This window comes from Anas platyrhynchos, chromosome 3 (genome assembly GCF_047663525.1).
Source record: "Anas platyrhynchos isolate ZD024472 breed Pekin duck chromosome 3, IASCAAS_PekinDuck_T2T, whole genome shotgun sequence".
Lineage (NCBI taxonomy): Eukaryota > Metazoa > Chordata > Aves > Anseriformes > Anatidae > Anas > Anas platyrhynchos.
In genome coordinates, this window is record NC_092589.1 from 87,861,109 (window position 1) to 87,886,515 (window position 25,407).

General features: G+C 42.8%; 1 protein-coding gene across 6 annotated transcripts in view; it reads left to right on the top strand.

The window, feature by feature from the left end:
* The window catches only part of FILIP1 (filamin A interacting protein 1), a 102,842-nt gene that overhangs the window by 69,661 nt on the left and 7,774 nt on the right, over nucleotides 1-25,407 (top strand). For 5 of the 6 annotated variants that reach the window (XM_013107997.5, XM_013107998.5, XM_013107999.5 and 2 more), the window contains one exon: nucleotides 17,668-20,473. In XM_013107997.5, the coding sequence (XP_012963451.3) occupies nucleotides 17,668-20,473 (2,806 nt within the window). Of the gene's footprint in view, nucleotides 1-10,093; nucleotides 10,241-17,667; nucleotides 20,474-25,407 lie in introns of those variants that run through there. The other variant, XM_038176154.2, reaches the window with a different exon arrangement.

Sequence of the window (25,407 nt, forward strand, 5' to 3'; positions counted from 1 at the left end):
TATACAAGGAGCTGTCCTAACCCTAAAAAGATGCAAAGCTTTTTCAATCCTTTGCTGTCATTCCTGCCAGGATCTCAGGTGCCTTCTCCTTATAGATATGAGAACATAATGGAGGACAGTGGTATAGTGGGGGTGGCAGAAGGAAGAGAACTGGAAGAGGAATGGATGCAAGTGAATTTCTGTCAGTTTGGCATAACTGAGAGGTTGACTTGCTGTATTGTTGGGGGAGACAAGATCTGAGTCAAGGTCTCCCCTAAAGATTTATTTTCTTAGGAAGACCAAAACTAGGTTTCAGTAAAAATGATAGGTTCCACTGAAATCCTAACAATAATGCTGCTGTTGGGTCCCTGAACATGTCATTTTACCTCTTCATGCCACATTTTTGTTCCTTCCACACAGGAGCATGTATCTAACCAGGACGGGATAACTGGTGAAGCTTACCTCCATGGCCATGAATCAATCCCAACTGCCTGGAAGGAACTTGGGGCATCCCTGTGTGTTGAGGCTGCCAGGGTGACCCAAAGCCGCAGGCAGGACCCCTGGCTCTGTGCTGTTTCTGGTATCGTCTCCCCAGCCATAATCAACAACACAACATTGGGGAAGAACTGGCCCCAGTCTGACGCAGTATAGCTCCCCTTATGTTCTCATATCTGTGTAAGCCAGAAGAGCCTTTTGGCAGAAGTCCTTTTTACTTGTGAGTTTAAGTGCCAAGTACCATGAGGCAATAACTTTATTTAAGACCTCTGGACAATGCTGGCAAATAATAGCTGATAGATTATAGGCATGCCACCAGCAGCGGAGAATACCAGTAATAAGTTTTGTATTTGCATCATTTCAGTTTTCATTTCTTTTTAAGGCTTATATGTGGAAAAAATCTTAAGGCAGAATGAAAAATAATAAAAAATAAAGAACAAGGGGATGCAAAAATCCAAAGTAAATGTTCTCGTGAAACTTGCTGTAATTTGTGCAAATGTAAGGGAGAAGGACTGTAGAGTAAAATATGTATAATTGAGCACATATTTATAAAGCACCTATGATGCTAATAATGAATTGTCAAAGTTTGCATTTGGACTAATTATTTAAAATTTTGTTTTACAAAGGCCACTTTGTAAGAAAATTGTTAGAAATATCACAAATGGAAATCTAGTGGCGTAATTCATAAGACCAGCTAGTCAAAAACAAACAAACAAACAACAACAACAACAAAACATACCAAATAACCCTGTGGTTATGCTGTTCACCTGGACTGTGGGAGACTTTCAATCCTCCCTTCACCCTGATGGGATCTGAAGTCACCTCTTGGAGGAGGCCTGGTCACCTTGTTTCATCTCCTGGGGAGGTCTCTTCCCACCCAAAATTGTTCCACTTTTACAAATCATTTACATGCTTTTTGAGTTCCTTCCACCCAAGGGGTGAAAATGATGTCCTTGTAGGTCAGTGCCTGGGTATTCAGACTCCCCAGACACAGGAATTCACTGGGCTGGGACTCTGTCTCCTGGAAAGGGAGGATTTCTCACTTGTTGGTTTGGCGAATGGTGCCAAGTTATTGCCTCCCTGTTTGCTGCTTTTCTTAAAATGACAAAGATGGAATGAAAAGGCTTATTCAAGATGAACAAATGTTTCACTGAATTTCACATTTTTTCTTGAATGAGAGAGAAAAATAAAGCTTTTTTATTATTATTTCATTTGATAATTACTTGTTGAATTTTTAGATCAGCTAAGGAATTGAAAAATCAATTATTCACACAGCTCTGTTATCCAGTTGCTTATGGTGGGAAAAGATTAATAGTAACATAGCTGAATATGTAATGCCCTAATGAGAAAGGATAATGAAATGAGTAGAAAATGAGGCTAAATTACAGCAGAGCGGCAGCAGTGCTTCTCTGATGGTAGCAATTATGTCATAGGTGAAAAAGTGCCTCTTGGTGACAAGTATATATATCACAGGCTGAAAGTTCCTCTGCAATTCCATACAAAATGTTTATTTTCAGAGGAATTGGAAATGGATAGAAGTATTCTCTTTCAACATTTACATATTGGGCTTTGCCTGGATGACTTAACTCATTTTAAAATGATGCATAGCTTTCAGCGTTTTTCATTTTGCAGGTTACTGGATGGGATACAACCCAGTTTCCAGAAGTGGCAGGGGCAGAGCACTGTCCATCCCGGTGGTGCGGGTGGTAGAGCTCTGCTGCTCACAGTTGTTGCACATCTCGTGCCTCTGTGTGCTGCTAATCCTTCAGCAGAGAAGACCGTGTCCTGGTTTGACTGGCTCGTGTCCTCACCTGACAGGCCAAGCGCTGCTGGTCCAACTTGCTTTCACTGGCAGGCACTATTGCTTTGTGCCCATCATTAGCACACTGAGCTCCCTGCATCCAGCTTCTTTGGGTCTTAGGAAATAACTAATCTGTAAAAACACCAGCCTGACTCCGGGTTTCATGAGCACAAAGCTGGCACTGGTGCAATTCCTTTGAAGTCAGGAGAGCTCTTCTTGATTAATGGGATAAATGAGTAGGAACTCCAAAAATGCATATATAAATGTAGCACATACAGCAGTTAGCAGAGTTACAGCTTCTGAGTAAGAGCTTGTTCTCCAAAAAAATAACGCATCAACAATATCTATTTCCTTTATGATTATATTTTTATATAAGTTCTGTCTGCATTTATGTTCATGATAATAAACACTTAGGACCATACTATTTTAAAATAATTTCTATAGCCAAATAATGTCTTTATATTTTGAGTTATTTTGGCCAGTATCGCCTACTGGTTCTGCCAAGGAAGCTGTAAGCTTTTCCAAACTGTTGTCTCTCTTGTTGTGTGAGGCATCATTTGCACTTACATCACTATAACATTTTGAAAAATAATAGCAATTTGTAAGTGAGGGATGCTCAGTGGAAGTTGACAGCTGAAAAGCAAATACACAATTAGAAATCAGCGGGACCAGGACACACAGGCGGTGCAGTTGTTCAGAGGGCAAGGCAGAGATGGTAGAAAAGAAGCTGTAAGGCAAGCAGAGGCAGGAATGGCAGCTTGCAATTTACACTTACTGTGTGAGATTGGCCTCACGTCTCATATCAGCTGCGAGATGGGTTAATGGGTTTGGTGTTATGGGAGAGCCATGGGCTCTGGGCAACCAGACTCCCATTTTTTTTGTTCTTAGCAAATACAAATATAAGGTTAAAATAGCAGGCTCAAACCCTGGGGGAGTCCAGCCCCTGGATGAGTGCTGTGGGGTGTACAGTGAGGGCATTCTCTGCTGCAATGGCCTCTCAATAGACACACATCTAATGCAAGCAACAAACCCAACAAATGCATGAGCTGTATCAATTAGCCACGTGGTAGTAGAAAAGCTTTGTGTAGGTGTAGGGATTTTTTTTTTTCCCATTTATGCTCCACCTTCAGAACACAGGGGCAGAAAGAGCTGGCAAAGCTGTGTTTGTGAGACAGATGTGGCGGGCAGGTGTGTGCTCCTTTGTGTTCTGGGCAAGAGCTGAGGGTCCTGGCATGAGTGTTAACAGAAATACCTTCTTAGCTCTTCAGACTGACAGTTGGGACATGGCATATTAGGATGTGGTGAAAGCCAGGATTACTCAGTGCTGATGTTGTTAAAATCTATCAGTCCCAGTTTAGGTCATAAAAGCAGCAGCTGATTGCTCTTGCACAGCATATGAAGCCTTTAACTGAGGATCCATTTGCTAAATCACAAAGTTTGGAGCTCACAGGAAATGATGTTTAAAAACCAGGAAGGAATCTTCATGAGATGATTTATTTTTCTCTGTTTTTATAGGTGCATAGTGCTTTATCCTTACATCAAGCTGTGACTGAGGTGGCAAAATGTAATATAAAACAGTGCAAGCATAGCCTGCATTTCTTAGAAAATCTGAGATCCTGCACTGAGAGAGGTTCTTTATATTGACCCCACTTGAGCAAAGTCTTGTTCTCAGGCTGCATGGCTGTTGTACAAAGCAGCTGGAGAATAAGCTTGACTAGCACAGTGCATGCAATTATTTGAATGATGGCTGCTTCCTATATGTAGTTTTTTAAACCTCTTCAATCTTTTATTTGTAAACACTTGTCCCTTGTTTTCATGGTGACACTATCTCTTGGATTGGTTGATGTTAAAACAAAGTAGTAATTATCTGGAGTCTGTTTTCTCTCATTTTTCCTCCCCAGTGGTTTTATCCACTCTACCAAATGCATTATTTCAGTGACATATCAAATAAGAAACAGTGAGGTGGATAACTTCTAGTTTTAGATGCAGGACTCAGGTGTGCATGCTTTCCGGCCCCAATCAGTCACTGGATCACATTGCTTCGAGGAGAGGAAGTCCAAAAAAAAAAAAAAAAAAAAAAAGAGCTGGAATTAAAGCAGTTAATCCCTTCAGGGGCAAGAAATGAACAGATGGAACAGGAAGGTAAAGGATGAGGAACAGCAAAGAGGCAGGTTTAGGGCAGGGGATGGCAGCTGCAAAGCAAAGAATATGGAAGTGAATATGAATTAGAGTTTAATGTGAATTAGAGAACCAAGGGAGTGGTGAGGGGAATGAAGTGTTGGTGGACGTGGAGTCCTGTAGGCCTGCCAGGTGGATGACAGAGGGAAGAAAGATGGTGAAGAGGTGAAGATGAAGAACAGACCAAGCTGGAAGCAAATGCAAGACCAAAATGCAAGAAGATATCTAAAGATACACCAAAAATAAAGGAGAAGTCTTCATATTTATCATGTTCAACACGTGATCAATAGCACAGACACTGGGACTTTCCAGAACTTGTTTGCACCAGAAAATCATACACTTGGAGGGGGGGGAGGGGAAATACTTTTGCCTTAATTTTCATTTTCTAGTTAGGGAATATTCACTGCAATTCTTTATTAGTTACTTGCTTTAAAAGTTATTTACAGCTCTTTATGAGTTTCATGCTTAAAAATGTGACCCTTACCTCTGGGTGGAGTATCTCTGTACTGTAACCCCATGCTCAGAAAAGTAAGATGAGAGGGAGGCAAACGAAGGGGCAACAGCAGAGCCAGCTATCAACAGAACAAAAGCAACACACTGGTGAAAATCAGTCAGGCTTACTCCTTTGTTGTTAATGTCATTCTTTCTTCTTGTGATAGCCACCATCATTTCTTATGCTGTATATTGTAAGAGTACTTGAGACCCTTTGCCATCTGAGGAGGCCCAATTGTACAAATACAGAATAGGAACAGGCATTTTCAAGAGCTGCTTGAAAGACCCTGAGATTTGTCATGTCACTGAAGTAAAAGAATTGCTCTAAAATGGGAGGTTTGATGGAGAACATTTATGGACAGACAGAGGGTGCTGTGTGAAGGAGCAGAAGCTAGGTTCTGCTCAGTGAAAATGTAGTATGGGTGTTACAATTAATTTTCTCTTTAAGAGAGTCTCTGGAAACACATCAGCCTGGTCCCACACCCTGGGCCATTGTGACTTGCCATCTCTAAGTTCCAGCACTAAAAGTCCTCCATCACTTAGGTTTCATAAGAAAAAATGGTTTTCTCTGATAGTTTCCCATGGCACATACGCCCTAGGAGAACTGTGAAGCTTCTCATGTCCCAGACCCAAGTCAAGTGAAAGAGGCCAAGACATCACCAAAAGATGAAGCATCTCTCTCCTGGTAACCTATGAAGAGTCACAGCTCTTCCTGTTCTCAAAGCCTCAAGCTCACTCCTCCACGTCATTTCTCTGTATGAACACCTAACACATCAAAAGTGAGTAAATTAGTAAAACGAGAAATGATAGGGACACGGCAGAGAGGGTGCTCTGATTAAGCACAGTTGTCAGTAAAAATTGTAGGTCTACAGGGGGCAGCAAGGAACTATCCTGCCGTCCTCCTGATTTCTCTGAGGTCCTGAACACCTCTGATGCTGACTCCAGAGATGCTTTGGTCAAAGGGCCACAGCCAACTTCTGTGACAGTATTGGTGCCTATTCACAAAATAAAGATCAAAACATACTATAAAGACGTGTCATTGACTAGGTATAACTGGTGTAAATGTCTCCTTTTTCATCTGGAATCATCTTTATTTCAAGGAGGTCAGAGTGTACCCATACCCCCAGTGACTTTGCAGATAACACAAAAGAGTTGTGCTGCCATCCAGAGGGATCTGGACATGTTGGAGTGGTGCACCAATAGCAAAATCATGGAATGCCAAGTCCTGCACCTGGGAAGAACAACCCCATCCACCAGTATGCACTGGGGGCCACCCAGCTGGAAAGCTGCCTGTCAGAGAAGTACTTGGGGACCTGGTGGTGGACACAGAAGGTTCCCCTTGAACATCTGAAGCACTTCTTTACTATGTGGGTGACTGAGCACTGGCACAGGTTGCCCAGAGAGGCTCTAGAGTCTCCCTCCTTGGAGACCTTCAAAAGTGAACTGGACGTGGTCCTGGGAAGGCTGCTCTGGGTGGCACTACTTGAGTAGGGGTTGGACCTCATGGCCTCCAGAGGGCCCTGCCAACATCTGGGATTTTGTGAGCCCCACCAATGCAGGTTTTGCTATTCATGGAGAGAAAAAATGAGTGATGTAACTTCGTGTGGTGTATTTCTGTAATGATCTATGGTTTGCAGTTAAATTTGCGCTGTTTATTTATTAAAATATCTGAGTCACACATGCAACTGTGAAGATATTAAGCTTTCCCAGATACCAGGAGGATACACACAAGTGTTATGGAAGTAGAAAAGCAGAAGAAAACAAACAAACAAACAAACAATAACAACAACAACAAAGTGGAAAAGAAAAAACAAATCCAGAACTGCTTTTTTTTAAAAACTTTTGAATCATGCTTCCATAAAAGGCAGCATGCCCTAATGTAGGGCAATTTTCATGCTGCAAAAAGAAAAAGAATTTTAAATCTAATCAGCATGACATATTTAGAAAGATCTGGGGAGTAATAAAAAAGCCTGTGTGTGAATGTGTGCATGTGTGTGTGTGCATGCACAGTTTTTTTTTAACAGCTGCATGGAACAACCTGTTTTAAATAAGAACAAAGGTGAACAAAGCCAGTTGTCAGTGTAGCTCACCAAATGAAGTTTTTAGTGTGCATGACGTAAGCCATATAAAATGTATTGCCTGAGATATAACAGCACAGGGTCCAACTTGAAGTCTTTTTCTCAGGCTTTTCCTACAAAGTCATGTTTCAAGAATTTATTACATCTATCTTCGTTATTTATTTGTGTTCAGAAGGCACAGCGTATCACCTTGTTCACCATATCTTCAGCAGCAAATTAATATCAGCCTCTCCCCTCCCTCTATATTTGAAGTTTTCACATTTTGTCAGGATGCCACTGAACTCATATTAGTATGTTACGCTCAGAGCAGGCAACTGGGTGAGTAGAAATTGTTTGACTTACAGATGAGTTTGACTACCAAAAGGAAAAAATGAAACATCATGGAAGATTTTCACTGTTCTTGAGGTTTTATGAAGAACAACAACAACAAAAAGTCTTGCAAGCTACACAAAGTACTTTTTCATGTATATAAGTAAACACAAACTCAGGAAAAGCTTTGTTCTGTTTTGCACAAATAAAAATATTTGGACTTTTTGTTAGATGATAGAAAACTTGGAGAGAGTTGCAAGGGCTGCTTTCCTTGTAAACGTTACATATGTTTCTACACAGAAGATAAAGAGCCAACAGAGAGTAGGGTAGTCTGCTGGAAAGATTACAAAGCCCTGTTTACAGAGAATTTTATAATAAGGCAATCATTTGTTACAAGTCTCTACGATCTACAAGAGAAGTCCATTGCTGTGCACAGTTCACTGAATTTTAAAGAGAGCAACATATCAAAGAAATGTGTAGTCTATTAGCACATCATTAAGCAGTTAAACCAATTCCATCCTTTGCTTCCCAGTTACTCTCCTCTATGGCAGAGACAGTGCCAGATGCACAGTACAATTTCTGACTTTCAGAGGTGAGCTGGAATTTGGGATTCCTAGCTATTCCCTCCCCTGCGTGAACTTTTTTTTTTTTTCTTCTTACCTGGCCTCACCATGTTGCAAGTACTGCTTTAGTCAGGAATTCTTGGACTACATCATCCCAATATCCCAATGACAGCATAAACAAAAAGAGACATGACGTTCTGGGGAACAGGTTAGATTTCTCCAGCCTTTAATGTGACTTAAAAGTGATGGTATTGTTGAGCAATAACAACATACAAGGTGTCCTTATACTTTTTTATATATATATATACACACACACACACACAATATTCAATTACCATACAGTAGAAGTTGTGGAGGTTGAAAGCCAGTTTGGCCTTTGCTGTGACGTCCTACATGATGTTTTCTCTACCTTTGGCACTGCTGTAGTGGTGGTACCTGGAGTAGTTGGCTTGGTGGTGGAGAACACTTTAATTATTAGGTCCAGTGGGGGCACAGACATACCTCAGCTAGTGCTGGCTGTGCAGGCACGGCACTGCCATGCTGTGCCTTCTTTAACAAGTCTTGCATCTGCTGGCTCACAACCAGATGACTTCTGTGTGTCTGTGTCCCATTCCCTGCATTTTTATTTCTAAGTCACGGAGTAAGCTGGGGGATCTGGTGATCTGGGATAAGGGCCCTGTGGGGCGAGCTGGTGGTCACAGGTGCTGCTAGCGGCTATCGTGAGGCAGTGTATGTGATACATGTCACCTCGTGTCGATGATCGAACCTAATTTCGGTATCTTCCAGCATGTGGTTGGGCAGGTCCTGGAACAGGCTCCCTGGAGAGGTTGGAGGCACCTGAGACCCAGGTAGAGCAGGCCCTGTGCTCGGACCTGCTCTTAGACATCCCCAAGGTCCTTTCTGACCTTGACCATTTTGTGCTTTTATGATTCAGCACTGTCCAGAGGATGCTTTGGGCTTCCTTGGGACTCTGCTCACACCTGGGTGAGCAGTGGTGGCATTCTGTGATGTGGCGGCCTCCTCAGAGGCCTTGCTGTCCGCTGCTGATTGTGGTCCAGCCTGTCCACCAGCAGATGGCTCAGCAACTTGCTTGCAAAGTGCTTCGTACCCTTCTGGTATGGATTGTCTCGAGGCTGCCAACATGATGTTGCTACTGATTATTTTGCTAACGCAGGATGCAGACTTTTATGCAGGTGATCTAAATGCTTCTGGTGATCCCTCTGGGTGCCAATGGTTGATTTTTATTGTAGTGTTTCCCATTATGTATGTGGTGTTCTCTGGCAATTCTGTGCTCTGTTGAGACTCTGATGAGTGTGTGGTAAAAAGAGCCTTGAATAAAGAGCATAAAATCAGTCATTAAGCACCTGCTTTGCAAATGAACACTGTCCAGCTCATATACAGAGAGTCCTACGTAAAAATAATGATAGAAGAGGGAATTGAATAGTTTCCCCAAAATATAAATACACGCTCATCCATGTTTGTGGATAATTATATTAGATGTGATAAGTTTTCAATGTTTTGGGATATTACAGGCTTCTTGAGAAAAGGGAAGAGGAAGAGGAAGAGGAAAGAAAGGGGTAAGCAGAAGGGAAATGGGAAGGGCAAGGGAAGGGAAGAATGGTTTCTAGTTCTCCCAGTAAAGACTGAAGAGGTGACCATGGCCAATCTAGGGAGTCATTTGGCAAATAGAAGGAATCCCCAAATTCTTTTGTGGTGGTTGGGGAACAGAGGTGCTGCTGCAGGACTTTTTAATGCCAGGAGTGGGCAGAATGGTGCTTTGCAGACTTTATGCATACTCTCGGTTGGCCTTGCTACTCCGCATGAATTTTGGAGACCAGATAAGCACACACGTTAAGTCCACTGGGGATTTTCAGGTATTCATGCCTCCACCAGCAGCACGAAGCATCCTGGTGAGGGTTCCCCGAGGATCCTTTACCACAACCCCACATACCCCAAGCCCGGAGGGGGTTTGTCGGGTCCCGAGCTCGGCGAAAGGCCACTAAGAGGAGATGCTGCCCGAAGCCCCCCGCGGGCCGGGCAGGGCAGGGCAGTTCAGGGCAGCCCCCTCCCCTCTGCACCCCCCTTCTCCCCGCCGCACCCCCGGCCCCGCAGCCCGGCCGCCGCCTTCCCCGCTCCACCCCTTCCCCTGCCCCGAGCCGGCGCGACCGGCGCCGCGGCCGGCACCGTGCGGCGGGGACACGGCGGGGACACGGAGGGGACACGGAGGGGACACGGCACGGACACGGCGGGGGGACCTGAGCGACGGCTCCGACCCGCCGGGGGCTGCGGGCTATTCCTTTCGGTAGCTTAAAAAAAAAAAAAAAAAAAAAAAGTCCATTTATAAGGTAAGATCATGCCAATTTAATAATTATTTTATTTATTTATTCTTATTGTTATTACTATTTTTAGTTGGAGCGGCTCCCATCCGTGCGCACGCCGCTCTCGAGCTGGATGCCCGGCATAGGCAGGGAGCGGGGGCTGCCCTGAAAGGGGGAAATTTGGGAGCTGCTGCTGGGGCCGGGAGGGAGCCCCCCCAATGCCGAGGGGTGCCCTAGGGTTTTCTGGGGAGGACTGAGCCCCGAGGGGTCAGGGGAGGACAACCGCGGGGCTGGCAAACGCGATCGCCGAGCGGAGCGCGGCGCCTTCCTTTCCGATGCTCTGCTCGCCCTCCCTCCCGGCTGGGAAATTAATGGGGGTGTCTTAATTGGGATTGAGGGTGAGGGGGGTGGGTGGGAAAAAAGTGCGTGTCCGGTTGTAATGCTGTTCCATTCCCTGAGCAAGTTTCGGTTGTGGTGGTGTTCGTCGAGATCTTTGGTGCGCTCCTTACCTGGAGAAAGTATGGGCAGGTCGGTGGGGCGCTGGACCTCGTAAGGGTTCCTCCTCCTGCCTTACTCACTGTGCGGACTGACAGACAGCCTCAGCACCGACAGACTGCTTCGGCACAGGGGAATTTCAGTTGTACAAAATCAGGGTTAGGAATTTAAAGAAAAAAAAAGAGAAAAGTAGCATTGTATGAGACAATCAATGCCAATGTAAGACAATTTCCTAAATCGAGAAGATGTTTTCCATGATATAACTTGGGCACTGTCATGTAGTTTTGAAGTAGCAAGAGTATTAGTTTGCTTTTAATTTAATTTTATACAATCACTTCTCAAAAGTTAATTCAGCAGTGAAGAATATGTTTGTTGTTTTTTTACACTTTAATTTTACATAGTAAATAGCCACAAAAATGTGTCCTTAGGTTCACTAGAACTGGTAACTATATATTTTTTTTTAACAAGTTGTATTTGTTTTCATAGTTGACCCTGTGATAACAGAACAGCATCTCGGGAAGTTCTGTAGCAAGGCAAAACAAGCAGATGCCTCTTTGTTAGTCGGCTTTAAAGTCTGATGAATTGAAAGGAGAAAGGAGCACAAATGTAGTTTGTTTATTGCTTTTCCTGCCCTAGGACCTGATCTCATTCACATCTTTCTTCTGTCAGCTGAGATGCGTCTAAGTGTATAAGGTATAATCAGGCCTGCAGCTGATGATTTGAAAGAGCTGTTTAATTTTCAGTTTTCCAGCTTAAGTGTTGTTAGGCCTGATTTTTGCTTCCTAGGGAGCCTGGCCACCTTCTGCCTCTGCTTAGTTTGAGTTGAAATTGTAGGTGCTCAGAGTCCTTGAATCTCAGCCTGGTGGCTGGGACACAGTTGCAATCAGAAATGGAGAAGTGGAGAATTTCCCAGTGGCCATAGAAATAATCTTCAAAATCAGCTGTTATACATTAAACAGAAAAAAAGAAAAATAAAGAGGGAACTGCTTTATTAAGTTAAAGTACCTCTTGGTGGTGTTTGTTGTCCCTGGATTCTAGCACTCAGCCCCTCACATCACCTAATGGGCAGCAGGTTTTGACCTCCTGCTAGGAAGTTGTCTAGTGTGTCTAACACTGCACCAATGCTGTACCGACTGTTCAGGGCTCAAGTGGAAAGACAGAAGAGAGGAGCTTGTGAAGGTGTTTTCTTGCCCAGTCCTTCCTCAGGACAGCTGTGTGAGTGGCAGAAACACTGCCAGCTGGTGTGGTTGGCCCCTCGTGGAGGAAGCAGCCTTCACCAGCTGCCAGCCAGCTTATCCTTGGAGTGACTGTGTCCTTGTTAGTGTGCTTCTCTTAACCCTCACTTCCCAGCCACACACAAAATAGGGTAGAAGTCATTACATTGCATCACAACAAGCTTTTAGGAGTTGAAATGGTGAAGGAGGTACTACAGGAGAAGTACATCTGAGGTGGCTTTGTGCTAGAGCAGCAGTAAGGAGCTCTGTGGACCTCCAGGCTATGTATAAGTTTAGCTAAAAGGTGCTCCTGAGATCTTATCTGCTTCCCATCCTCCTTCCCATCCTTCTATCTGGTGTTCCCTCTGCTGCCCCTGGCTTGATAGTGCGGGAAATACCTCTTCACGTATCTCTGGCTTACTCTCTGTGTTGGCCCCTCTTGTGGGTTCTTCATTAAACACTTGGAGATACCTTGAAAGCTTAACTTAGTCTTCTTGCACCGGAGGGAGCTAAACTAGGCCAGCACAGAAAAAGTGTGGTGCCAAAATGTTGATGCACACATGAACTGCTCATTTCAGGTCATGTTCTGCCTTACCAGGGTTTCCTCGCATAGCTGAATTCCCAATTTCTGCCGTAGAGGTGGGAAAGGCTGTGCAGTCATTGGAGATGTTTTTCTTATCTTGATGGAAGTACTCTGACAAATGGAAATGGAAAGTGCAGTGCAAACTCTGGTATAATTTTCAATAAATGTTTTGGGGGCTTTTCACTTTTACATGCTCTGCTTAAGACATTCTGAAGTGAATGCTTCCGTAAGAGGACAAATGGCTTATTGGAAATCACTGAGCATCTTGCCCTGGATAACTGAAACTTCTTTGTGTTTTCCTAAAAGATTGTAAGCCATCTGAAATCCAGTAATGCTCATCTAAGTTATGGTATAAAGTTATCACAGTGTCTTTCAAAACCACCAAAACATCGTTCTCCAGCTCTAAGTTATAATTTGTGTTGGAGTCTCACTCAAGTCTGAGAGGAGACACTGTGAAAATAGTAATGTGGGGTTCCTCCTGCACGTCTCAGCAAGAAAACTTGACATATGCAGAAGTAAACCAGCAAAAACAGTGTATATGGCTAAAATAAGTCTGTAGTTGTCTGATTTAGTGATTCAATTAATTGATCAGAGTTAAGGGAACATTAAACCACCCTGATGGCTAACCAGCAGCATTAATCCAGTGCAGACTCCAGCAAGGAGCCCTTTCAGCCCTTGTTTATTCCCACTGGAAGGACTGGAGAGCCGGCTGTGTCCTATGTCACCCATCCTTTGGGGCATAGTCAGTGTCCCTCATAAGGCAGGAGCAGTGCTTGCAGCAGGCTGAAGCCCTGCCTGTGCTGGAGAACTCTTGCTTCACAACATACCCAACGTGCCTCTTTACAAACCCAGTCTGCACTGTAATCCAGAACTGTCTCTTGCAAAGACGTTGACACAATAGCCAGACTTTCTGGCAGCAGGCATCTGGCTGAGGGGGGAAAATTGTATGGTTTTGGCCAGGTTTCCAAACGGAAAAAATGCCTTCTAGACCTGAAGGAGTGATTAGCCCCAGCCTGAGCAAGTAATTCGGGACAGGTAGGACAAAGCATAGACATATAACCATAACAAAAGAAGTGGAACAACATCCCTGGAGGGACAGGGCTTGGCAGATATCAGCATCCCAGCCCACTTCTGACAATCCGAAGCATGGAGGAGCGAAGGGGAAGCAGAAAGACCTCGTGCAATGAAATGCTTCAGCACCAAACCCGCAGGAAGGAGGGCAGGGAGGGCCTGGTGCCCACCCCCTCACACCTCCACCCTTGCCGGCTGTTTCCAGCACATGGCTCATCGAGAAGATTAAAACCAAGCCTGTAGCTGCTCTTCCTCCACTCTTGTGTCTGCAAATTGACTGATTTATGCAAATCTTCCTGTTCTTAATCCTGTGGTTGGTTTTGTGCTGTCATGGCACAAACCATGCCAGGCTGTGCCAGAAGCTTCAGTAGGCTGGTGTCCTGCCCCGGCACCAGGATCAGGTGCCTCTTCTCTTTCATTGTGGTACAAAATTAGGGAATAGTGTTGTCCTAGGATGTTTTTAACTGAGGCAGCTAACAGTTTGCATGTAATTGTATATAAGGATTTGCTATTTTATTTACCCAATTTACTGTAAAGGGGAAAGGAGGGTACTGCGCCAAGCTCAGCAGCGCTTTTCACTGAGAAGCAGGTGTTATGGTGAAGCAGTTACAAGGCGTTGAGCAGATCTGCCTTCCCTTCATCCCTACTGTGGTCTGTATGCTTGAGCCCTCTATACTCTTATTGATGAATGCAGATAATATAATTATATCCAAATATTTCTCATCTCTTAAAAAAAAAAAGCAAACCAAGACAGAAAATACAAGGGCTGGACTCAGAGTGCCAAACTGTTGGCTTGTCAGTGTTTTGACTAGCTCACATTTCATTATTAAAATGCTTTTTTTTTTTTTTTTTTTTTTTTTTTTTTGCGTATTTTGACCCTGAATGCAGGTGTTTTCAACCTCCTGACAACCCAGAATGCAGTTGCTCCAGACAAATACATTAAGGACACGTGTGCTCTGAGTCTCTGAGGTGCTTTCAGAGTTTCATCAGAGCCCACGCAGGTCGGTGTCACTTAGCAAACACCAGCAGCAGCAGCAGTCAGATGAAAAGCCTGGTAGCAGAGCAGTTGTGAGGGTCAAGATGGGGCAACACCACTTTGCAGTCCTGCTGAAATTCCAGTTTAGCCACTGAGGTATGAGAGTTGTACAGCAGACACAAGCAGGAGTAAGCTTCAAGTCAACTTTATTATAGTGGTTAGAAATACCACAGAAGAGGTGTAGATATTGTTTATTCCTTTGGCACCTGCGCAGCTTTCCCATCCATCCTTCACAGAAGCAGCTTCCCTGGCTGTGGAAAACAGAAGTGTCATCAAGTATCGGACTTCTGTGAAAGCTCACTTGCCAGATCCTAGGCAGTCTGGTTTCACTGTCTAAAGGCTGAGGCAGAATAGAAGGCTCCATGATGTTTCCTACCTTGTTCAATATGCATACATAAGCTAATTCACCTAGTATTGGCACAGTTATGGTATTTTTGCTTTTCTCAGAGGTGCAAGTCCAGTTATTCCACACTGCTGACTCTCCTAAGAGTTGCAGCATGGCAGTAACAGGCAGTAATGTTCTTTCTTCTTCTCCATTTGATCTGTCTCATCCCTGGCTTAGTTTATCAATCAGGTGTTGGTTTTGTTTGTTTGTTTGTTTGTTTTCAGAGAGGAATTGTCTCAGCAGCATTCCCACTAGGTTCTCAGATAACTGTGCAGCCAGTGAATTGTTTTTGCACTCTGCATAGCATCCTGGCTTCATTGTACCTCCTGTAGCAACTGCTGGGTAAAAATCACACATGCCCTTTGCAAACAGCCTAGGAATTCAAAATCATACACAATTTTCTGAGCATCTCTACACAGACTTTCAAAAGGGAATATTCTTTAAAAGAAATCAAAAGAGTCTTCTGTTCTTTGAATTTACAGGGGGCACTTTAATTTTTATTTTTTTTTTAAAGATCTTGCATTCTTGTATATATGTTCATGACTTTGGGAGCTGGTTCATTCAGAGCTCTGCCAGGCTAGTTCCCACTGTTCTGTTGTGGCAAAAAATAATAATAATAATAATATATATATATATATATATATTCTGTGAGAGCACGCATCCTATTTCTTTATAAATGTAGCCTGGGAGAGAGAGGGAGAGTTCTTGGCAGAAACTTTTGCATGAAGCAGTGTGATGGAGTAGCTAGGGAATATATTTCATGCTAATAAAGTTCCTCATTTGGTGTGAAAAGGGAGTGCTTTGTGAGTGGCAGCAGGTCTTTTTTTACCTTTTGACATTCTAACGTGACCCATAGTGAGGCATACGCCAGCATGTTTTTTCAGTCCTTTCCAAAGAGTTGCCAAAACTAAAGAGATTTTTTTTGTGACCCAGCAAGGTTGGCTGCAAGGTTTGTTTGTTTTTCCCTCTCCTGCTGGTTCCTACTATTCTCTTACTCCCACATCCTATCCGACTCTTGTTTTCAAATGCATTCTTCAGCCTTCTCCTTCCCTACCTACTGCATCCTGTTCTGCTTTCTGACTTCCTTTTCTTTTCTGATAGCTTTGCATTCTAGTTCCTGTTTCTTTTGGTCTCTGAGGGACAAGGAGTAAAACATTAATAGTTGCTGGAAAACCAAGTGAACGTGGCTGGTTTTATGAGTTTAGAGTTCAGGTGAGCGTTCCGGGAGACATTGCTGGTGTTTCACATTGTGCCCCAGAGCTCCCTGCACCACTTCATTGCTGGGGCAGCAGAGAGGAGTGTGTACCTGTGCTTCACCCACTGCCACGTACAGTACAGCATTTTACATAGCAGTACTGATTAAAGTCAGTCTTTGCTAAGATTTGGATCTTTCAGTTACTACAAGTCAAATTGTGGTGGCAAATTGCTCTGCTGTTACCACCTCATTGTTTGTCGCAGTTAAAAGAAGTTTAAATGTTTCAGGCATAGGGTGAGCAAAACGAGTGGACTTGAATCATTATATGGGAGTTGTAGGTGCTTTGAAAAATGTCATTTCACAATAAATTCAGCATGCATACCTGTATCTTTTCTAAATCATACTGCTGTTTTTACGGTAACACTCTTATATTAGTAGGGGATATATCCCTGTGTTATCTGTACCTCTTTATCAGTTGAGGATCACCATCCTCATAAGTCTGTGCTTTTAATATATGCAGATGTCAATGCAAATGTCTTGTGCTGATGTCAACGTATTCTCACTATAAATCACAGATATAGAGTACCTATGAGTGTGCTTCACTTTCCCATTGAAATGTTGCATAGGTAATGGGTAATGCATTTTCCCATGCTGGAAAATGTACGTCTATATTATTGTTCTGAGGATAGATCTGATTTGTGTTTTTATATTGTCTGAAAATACAACTTTAAAGGCTATAAAGTAGAGAATTTTCCAGCTACAGTTAGCTGTAGCCAAAGGTTTGATGGGTCTGACCCTTGTAGTCAACAATATCTGCTATTGGAAATGGAAATGTAACAGGGAGAACAAACCTCTCAACATAAGAATTGCTGTGCTGGCAAATTTCTCTTACTGCAAATTTCTTATGCCTGGGATGCCCAGATGGTTATCTGTCATGTGCTAACATATTCTTTTGTCCAGCTGGTTTATTTATAACCAGGATTGATCCGTTTATCTATAGTTGCATTAGTTTTCTTTTTTTCTTTTTTTTTTTTTTTTTTTAAATCTTATTTTACACATTCTTCTGTATGTAAGACATTACTGAGGAAATCACCTTTCAAAAAAATTCAATAAATATGGATTGGTGAATAGATATATCTGTCCTGATATACCCTTATCAACATCATCCTAGCTGAGAAATAAATGTAAAGGAGTTAAAAACTGGTGTGTCTGCTATCTATACATGTATAAGATTTCACTGTTTTTCAGAATTCTAGATGATTATTTATAATCTTCTCTTAATTTTATAATTTAAAATAGTTTGTCTTGGGAATGTAAGTGTGATGGTAGTTACTTGTTGGAAGGCTACCTACATTATTAATGGAGAAAAAAAATCCTAATAAAATGAAAGTGAGTTAAAAATGGAGAAAAACACCAAACTGAGAAATGTGCCAAATATATATATACTTTAATGTGTTTGTTGTAACTTGTTTCAGGTTGAAGAAACTTCTTGAGCAGGAGAAGATCTATCAAGCTCGTAAGGAGAAAGAACATACAAAGAGACTCAGTAAACTAAGAGAAGAACTTGTCAAGCTCAAGTCATTTGCACTCATGCTGGTGGATGAAAGACAAATGCATATTGAACAACTTGGTCAACAAAGCCAGAAAATACAAGATTTAAATCAAAAACTAAAGGAAGAAGAAGAAAAGCTTAAAATCATTACTGCAAAAGCAAAAGAGGATGGACAAAAACTGATGAAGTTAGAGACAGAACTTGAACACAAAACATCATCATTTTCTCAAGAACATGAGGAGATGACGGCTAAACTGGCTAATCAAGAGTCACATAACAGACAGCTAAGGCTTAAGTTGGTTGGGTTGACTCGCAGAATAGAGGAGTTAGAAGAAACTAACAAAAGTCTTCAAAAAGCTGAGGAGGAACTTCAAGAACTAAGAGATAAAATAGCAAAAGGGGAATGTGGGAACTCTAGCTTAATGGCAGAAGTGGAAAACCTTCGCAAGCGTGTGCTTGAAATGGAGGGAAAAGATGAAGAGATCACAAAAACCGAATCCCAGTGTAAAGAACTGAAAAATAAACTGCAAGAGGAAGAGCACCATAGCAAAGAGCTGAAACTTGAAGTGGAAAAGTTGCAGAAGAGAATGTCAGAACTGGAGAAGCTGGAAGAGGCTTTCAGTAAAAGTAAGTCTGAATGCACCCAGCTACACATAAACTTGGAGAAAGAAAAGAATTTAACTAAGGATTTGATAAATGAGTTGGAAGTGGTGAAGACTCGAGTGAAAGACCTTGAGGCATCAGAAAGTAAGTTGGAAAAGGCTGAAATAAGCTTAAAAGATGACCTTACAAAGCTGAAGTCGTTTACTGTAATGTTGGTCGATGAACGGAAAAATATGATGGAAAAAATAAAGCAGGAGGAAAAAAGGGTTGAGGGTCTAAACAAGAATTTTAAAGTTGAACAAGGGAAAGTTATGGATGTAACAGAGAAGCTGATAGAAGAAAGTAAGAAATTTTTGAAACTGAAATCTGAAATGGAGGAAAAGGTGTCTAGTTTGACAAAGGAAAGGGATGAGTTGATTGGCAAACTGAAAAGTGAAGAAGAAAAATCCTCTGAACTAAGCTGTAGAGTTGACCTGTTAAAGAAAAGAATTGATGGTATGGAGGAAGTAGAAAGAGAAATTACGAGAGGTCGAACCAGAAAAGGACCAGAGCATGGTTGTCATGAGGACAACAAGATTAAGGAGCTTACCATTGAAATTGAAAGACTGAAAAAACGTCTCAAACAATTGGAAGTGGTTGAAGGAGATTTGATGAAGACAGAAGATGAATATGATCAGCTAGAGCAGAAATTTAGGACTGAGCAGGATAAAGCTAACTTACTTTCTCAACAGCTGGAGGAGATGAAGCTCCAGATTGCCAAAAACAAAGCAATAGAAAAAGGTGAAGCAGTGAGCCAGGAGGCAGAGTTGAGGCACAGGTTTCGTCTGGAAGAGGCTAAAAGCAGAGATTTGAAAGCAGAAGTTCAAGCTCTTAAGGAGAAAATCCATGAGCTGATGAACAAAGAAGACCAACTTTCTCAGCTTCAGGTTGATTACTCGGTTCTGCAGCAGAGGTTTATGGAAGAAGAAAATAAGAACAAGAGCATGGGACAGGAGGTTTTGAACCTAACAAGAGAGTTAGAGCTTTCTAAGCGTTACAGCCGTGCTCTGAGACCCAGCATAAATGGACGAAGAATAGTTGATGTTCCTGTGACATCCACTGGTGTGCAAACAGATGCTGTAAGCAGTGAAGCAGCTGAAGAAGAAACTCCAGCTGTGTTTATACGAAAATCCTTCCAGGAGGAGAATCATATAATGAGCAATCTGCGACAGGTAGGTCTGAAGAAACCCATGGAGCGTTCTTCAGTCCTTGAGAGATATCCTCCAGCGGCGAATGACCTTGCAATGAGGAAATCTTGGATACCATGGATGAGAAAGAGGGAAACTGGGGCTCAGGCAACTCCAGATAAAGGAGCCCGAGCCCATGGTAGTCCAGCGCATCCTGGCGAGGTTGTCCTTTCGCCAAAACAGGGTCAGCCTCTTCATATTCGGGTGACACCAGATCATGAGAACAGCACAGCTACTTTGGAGATAACTAGTCCAACCTCAGAGGAGTTTTTTTCAAGTACAACTGTCATTCCTACTTTGGGAAATCAGAAGCCACGAATAACCATAATTCCCTCTCCAAATGTTATGCCCCAAAAAGGAAAAGGCAGCGAAAGTCCAATGGGCCCAGACCGTTCTATGTCTCCAGTCACGATTACAACATTCTCCAGAGAAAAGTCTCCAGATGGAGGGAGAGCACCCTTCGTCGACAGACCTGCATCACCGATTCAGATTATGACAGTATCGACATCCGCAGCACCAACAGAAATCTCTGTTTCCCCTCAGTCACAAGACACGACCATGGGAAGGGCTGTCTTCAAAGTTACACCAGAAAAACAAACCGTCCCAACTCCAATCCGGAAATACAACGCCAACGCCAACATTATTACAACAGAAGACAACAAAATCCACATCCACTTAGGTTCCCAGTTTAAACGCTCTCCTGGTGCCACGCTGGATGGTGCAAATCCTGTGATAACAGTCAGACCAGTGAACATAGCAGCCGAGAAGGAGGTTGTCACTGGCACCGTCCTTCGATCACCCCGGAACAACCTGTCCTCGCGACCTGCAGCGAGCAAAGTGACAAGTACTATCACCATAACTCCTGTTACTACGTCTTCCACACGAGGAACACAGTCAGTGGTAAGCAGCATGGTCTCATGGTCTCATTTTGTAGTCTCTGTGGTAAGGAGAAGGGAGATCATAGTTTGGGTTTGGGACACCAGCAGGACAAGAATGGGTGGGAGGAGGAGAAAAACTCCTGACTTCCCTACATTTATTTCAGATATAAGCTTGAACATAAATTCAGAATTTACATGATTTCCCTGTGGTGGAAATGGATATTTTTATACCAGCATTGGACGCTAGTGTACTTTTGGCATTATCTCCCAAAGGATCAACTCTGAAAAGAAGTCCCTGCAAAGTTACTGAAAATAATGTCAATCCTGTAAAATTCCAACTGAAAGAAGGAGAGGGACAAAGAATGATGGAGCAAGAAACTCTATTTTTATTTTTCCAAAGTGCAAATTCTGACTCCTGAAAATACTCCTAATAGGTTTTGGCCCAGCTGGATAGTCTTCAGAGTCTGATCACGCAGGCTGATATTTCTTTGGTAGAATCCCCTTACATTTATAATTTAATTAGGATCTGCTGTACTGAACTCCAAAGGAATGAATAGCCAGACATGGTATCATTGCTTTTGGCTCCAAGTCTTTTTCAGCCAGCAAATACTAAAGCTCTTTCTGTTCCTCTGACATTCTCAACTTTTATAAGGGCCATGTTACAATAGTGCTTCCTCCACAATATTAGAATCATAGAATCATAGAATGGCTTGGGTTGGAAGGGACCTTATTTTTTGCTGATTTCTCTCTGTGTCATGGTGGTGGTTCCCTAGTTTCTTTTTCATAGAAAATCAAATTTAAATCAGTCTCTCACCTCTGTATTTAACCACATTGGACAAGATTTTTTGATAGGCCTACCACCAAGGTTTACTAGGCCTTGGACATCATTTTGCATTGTTTCAGTTGGGAAAGAAGGTTTTGACCAAAATATAAAAGCAGCAGTACTGAATTAGTCCAAAATATCATTTAGCTATACAGTAGCTTGTAGCAGATGCTTTGGGTAGAATTATTTTAAGTGAGTAGATTAAACATAGATTAATGTTTCCCTCAGTGTCTGTTCCCAATTTTTGGCTAGGTGGGTACTTCTTTCTGAACCAGAGCTTGTAGTCACCTCTTTGTGTTTAATAGACTGTGGTAGAGTGTTTTTTTTTTTTTTTTTTTTTTGTTTTGTTTTTTCAAGAATTCCTCATTCTTTATTACTGGATGTCTGTCCCTTCTGTGATGATGCACTGAACCATGACACATAATTTTGTTTTGTTTTGTTTTTAACTGGCTAAAAAGTGGCTTCTTTCTTCACTTCATCCCTGATTTGGAATGTAAGGAAGAATCGTGGCTCAACCCTGCGATTTACTTTATCTTATGCTTTCCTTTGTTTTTTAAGACCCCTAATCAGATTACCAGGAAACTTCTAACAAGCCCAAATGTGCTTTTTCCTCTCTATGAAAAAAATAAAAAAAAAGCAGAGAAGTTGAATATTCACCATCTGGTATGCAAATGGCTGTTTTATAAACACGTGCAATACCCCTTGTTGAAAAAACAAGTTGTAATCATTTACTCAGTAACACTAGAAGAAACCAACATAGATACCGTTTTGAGGGGGTGAGTTCATAAAAGCAAAGAAGGCAAACCCATACAAAGCTGCTTTCTGAGCTCACAGGTTTTACTTTTTTCTAAGCTCTCCTCATATGAGATGCTCTGTACAATGTACTTATGCAGTACCAAGCTCCAAAGGGGAAACTAATTCTAAGTTCCTCGCTGGCACTTTCTGCTACACCAAATTTGCAGTTACAGTTTTCGTATCTGAAAACATGTGACTCTTTTTCCAATTTGAAGTTATAGAGTTGTCTTCTGTACTGCAGGCACCGGAGCAGTTAACTTTAGGTACAAGATTCAGTCTGACCTGTGGTGTCTGCCTGCCTAACAGTCCAAAGCCAGAGACTGTTTTGTGGTGGAGCAGGTAGGCGGGTGGAGGACTACGGGGCGTTACTGTTGATTTACAGCAACTCTTCTGGTTCTCTCCTGGTGACCGAGGGCACAGGGCACGGCTGAGAGGCTGTTGGGTGCCAGCACTCACTGGGCACACATTAAAGTAGCTATAAGGCTACTCTCATTTGGGCAGTGTTTAGGTTGAGATCAGCATCTAAATTTACATGTAGCTCTTTGTAGGCGTCCACTGGGCTACCCTGGCTGCACTTAGTGACCAGGCCTCAAGTCCCACCCATTCAGGATTCAATTGCCTAAACATACTTCTTTCATGCCATTTAAAGTGCTGTCAAGTAGGCTGCCTAACTTCCAGCTGCTTTATCAGAGGTTGCAGGTCTCCTTAGATCCTCTCTTATCTACCAGCCCTGTGCAGATAGCTTGAATAGCCCAGAGCATCTCAAATTGCACTGGATACCTTTGCCTCAGCCGCTGAACCGAACCGTTTTTGTCCAGGGTAAGCTGCTCCCCGATCTGATTAAGAACAAATGCTGAAAATGCACCTCTTATTAAAATATCCCAAAAGTGAACATGTGCATGAAAGCTCTCTTTTCCATCAAATGCACCACGCGAGATCTGTTACAAACCACGAAAACACAGTAAATGTTGTGTACATTCAGATTGCTTTTCGCCCTTTAATGCAACTGTCCAACCTCACTGATTATTGCACTTGCAAGTGAGCTCTGCTTATCGACCCAAACAGCTTGGTGGCTGCACGTATTTGTCCTGCAGTCAGAATGCAGTAATGTGTTCAGTGGCCTGCCTCTGGCTGCCTGCACTGCTCCAGTACCATGCACAGCCAGCTCACAGCCAGGGAACTTCACCCTGCTTTCCTCTGGAGCTGCTTCGCTGCCAAGTTGTGCTGGCTGCACAAGAATTGAGCGGGTTTTCTGGGGTTTCGGCCACAGACATGACTGAAGCCTCCCAGCATCCCGTGCCTGCTTCTGCCGTCACTCTTGCTTGCACAAGGGGACGTCTTGCTGAAGAGCCACCTTTGTGCTGTTTTTCTTTGCTTTGCAAACACAAAATGCTTTTGCAGCCGTCTGTGAAGCGGGCATTAGCTTCTACATGATCAACATGTTTGTATGCCACAATGAAGGAAACTAAAAATTTTAAAACAAGTTAAGAGTTCTTTTCAAAGTGATTTTGAGTGATTTAGACTTGAAATGAGTAACTTGAAAGCACCCAAATCCTTAGCTAATAATTAACATGCGAATAAAGCTGAAGAAATGCCTGAGATTCCAGCTACTTCATTTGATTGCCTCATGTTTACACACTGTGGAGCTCTTTCAGGGAGCACAAGATGTTTGTCATTTGGGTTCCCTGGGATGTTGACATATTTTCCAAGGCTGATGGAATGCATTTGCATGTTTTGCCCTACAGAATTGTATGGACCTAACTTGTTTTGACATCTACATGTGAGTTCCATATTAGCCTTTAGACTGCTATTGTAAATGTTGCTTTTAGTTATTGAAAATGGCTTCCTTCCTGCCAGGCAGACAGCATTCAAGTTTTCCAATTGTGATTTTTTTTTTGTGTACACATAGGGTTTTGAACTGGTCTTAGAAGATTAAGGAATGGCTTTCCTTTGAATGCTCAGGATGCAGACAGACGGCTCTGATGCTACTGGCTGGAAATCCTTCGAGAGAGAAAAATGCTCCTTCGTGGAGCATTTTTTAAAAGCATTTTAAAGTAAATGTGCAAATACATGTTACAATTGACAGAATCCTCTAATCCAATCTTCCTCAGCAGCTTAGTGTTATTTTGCTTATATGCCATAACTTGCAGAATTTAGTCATTTAGCAAATAGATCTTGCTAGGATTTCAGGATCATACGAAAAGTGTTGCCTTTTGTGAGATCAAAATCGTCACTGCTATCTGAAAAGAAAAAAGCCAAATTTGACATTCAGCTGATGCATAAGTTGTCCCTGTTAACATGTATCTATATTGCAAACTACAGAAGGTAATGCACATTTTCCTCACAGGATTGTCATGGTTGTAGGTATTTCTTTTAGGTTGCGGTCCATACGGGCTAGCTTCCAGTTTTGGTCAACATTATCTGCCCAAAAAAGACCAGTTGGCTCTTTTGAATCTTTTTGTCCTATCCAAGTGCTCCTTGTATGTTTACACAGTGGGATTTGGTTGCCTGAACCTATGTGTGGATTGCCGTTTTCAAAGCCGTGGGATAGCCTGCCTGGCCGCCAGCTGGCACTGTGGATGGGCACAGATCCCTGGTAGCTGCTGTGCTGGATCTGCCAGCCCTGTGCAGAGGGCTCAGGCCCTCAACCAGCTTCCCTCCAGAAGAAATAAACATTAAAGATTGCTCTGGGCCTTTTAAATTTAATTTTATTTTTTTTTCTGATGTCCCCTAACTTGAGGATCAGTGTGCTGTAGTTAAGGCAAAAGTGATCACCTCCATGCTGCCCTGAGGTAGGCCTGGAAATGCGGTCTCCTTTGCCAGAGTTCACCAGGTCATGGCTATGGCTCCCACGTCCTTCCTCCCGCAGGAGAAGGAAATCCAAATCTTTGCCCTGTCTCTGTCCTGGCCCTATTTGCTTCCTTCTGCCCCTGTACTTCCCGATGCAGAAGTGGCCCAGCCATGGCCCAGCACACTTGGGGAAGCAAAGTTCAATTTTATTTACATGGCTGAGAGATCTTGTCCCAGCCCTGAAAACATGGCAATTAGTCAGGGCTCAGCTTTAGCCACTGGTTCAGTGGCTTCTGAGTGAGCCCTGCATTGTGTTGTGCTGCAGAATCAGTTCTGCAGGTATTCCCATCCTTAGGACATCCTGATCCAAAATGCTTCACCTCAGCTCTGGAAGGCTAGTTTCACCCTGATTTTGTACCTTCGGCCCTGCTCTAGTAGCGTTTGCTGCTGCCAGGTTTCAAATGCAAGCATTAATTTGCTAATAGGCATGATTTGCGACATTGTTGCTTCAGAGGCAAATGAAGAACCAGTTAAAAGTGTATGATGAG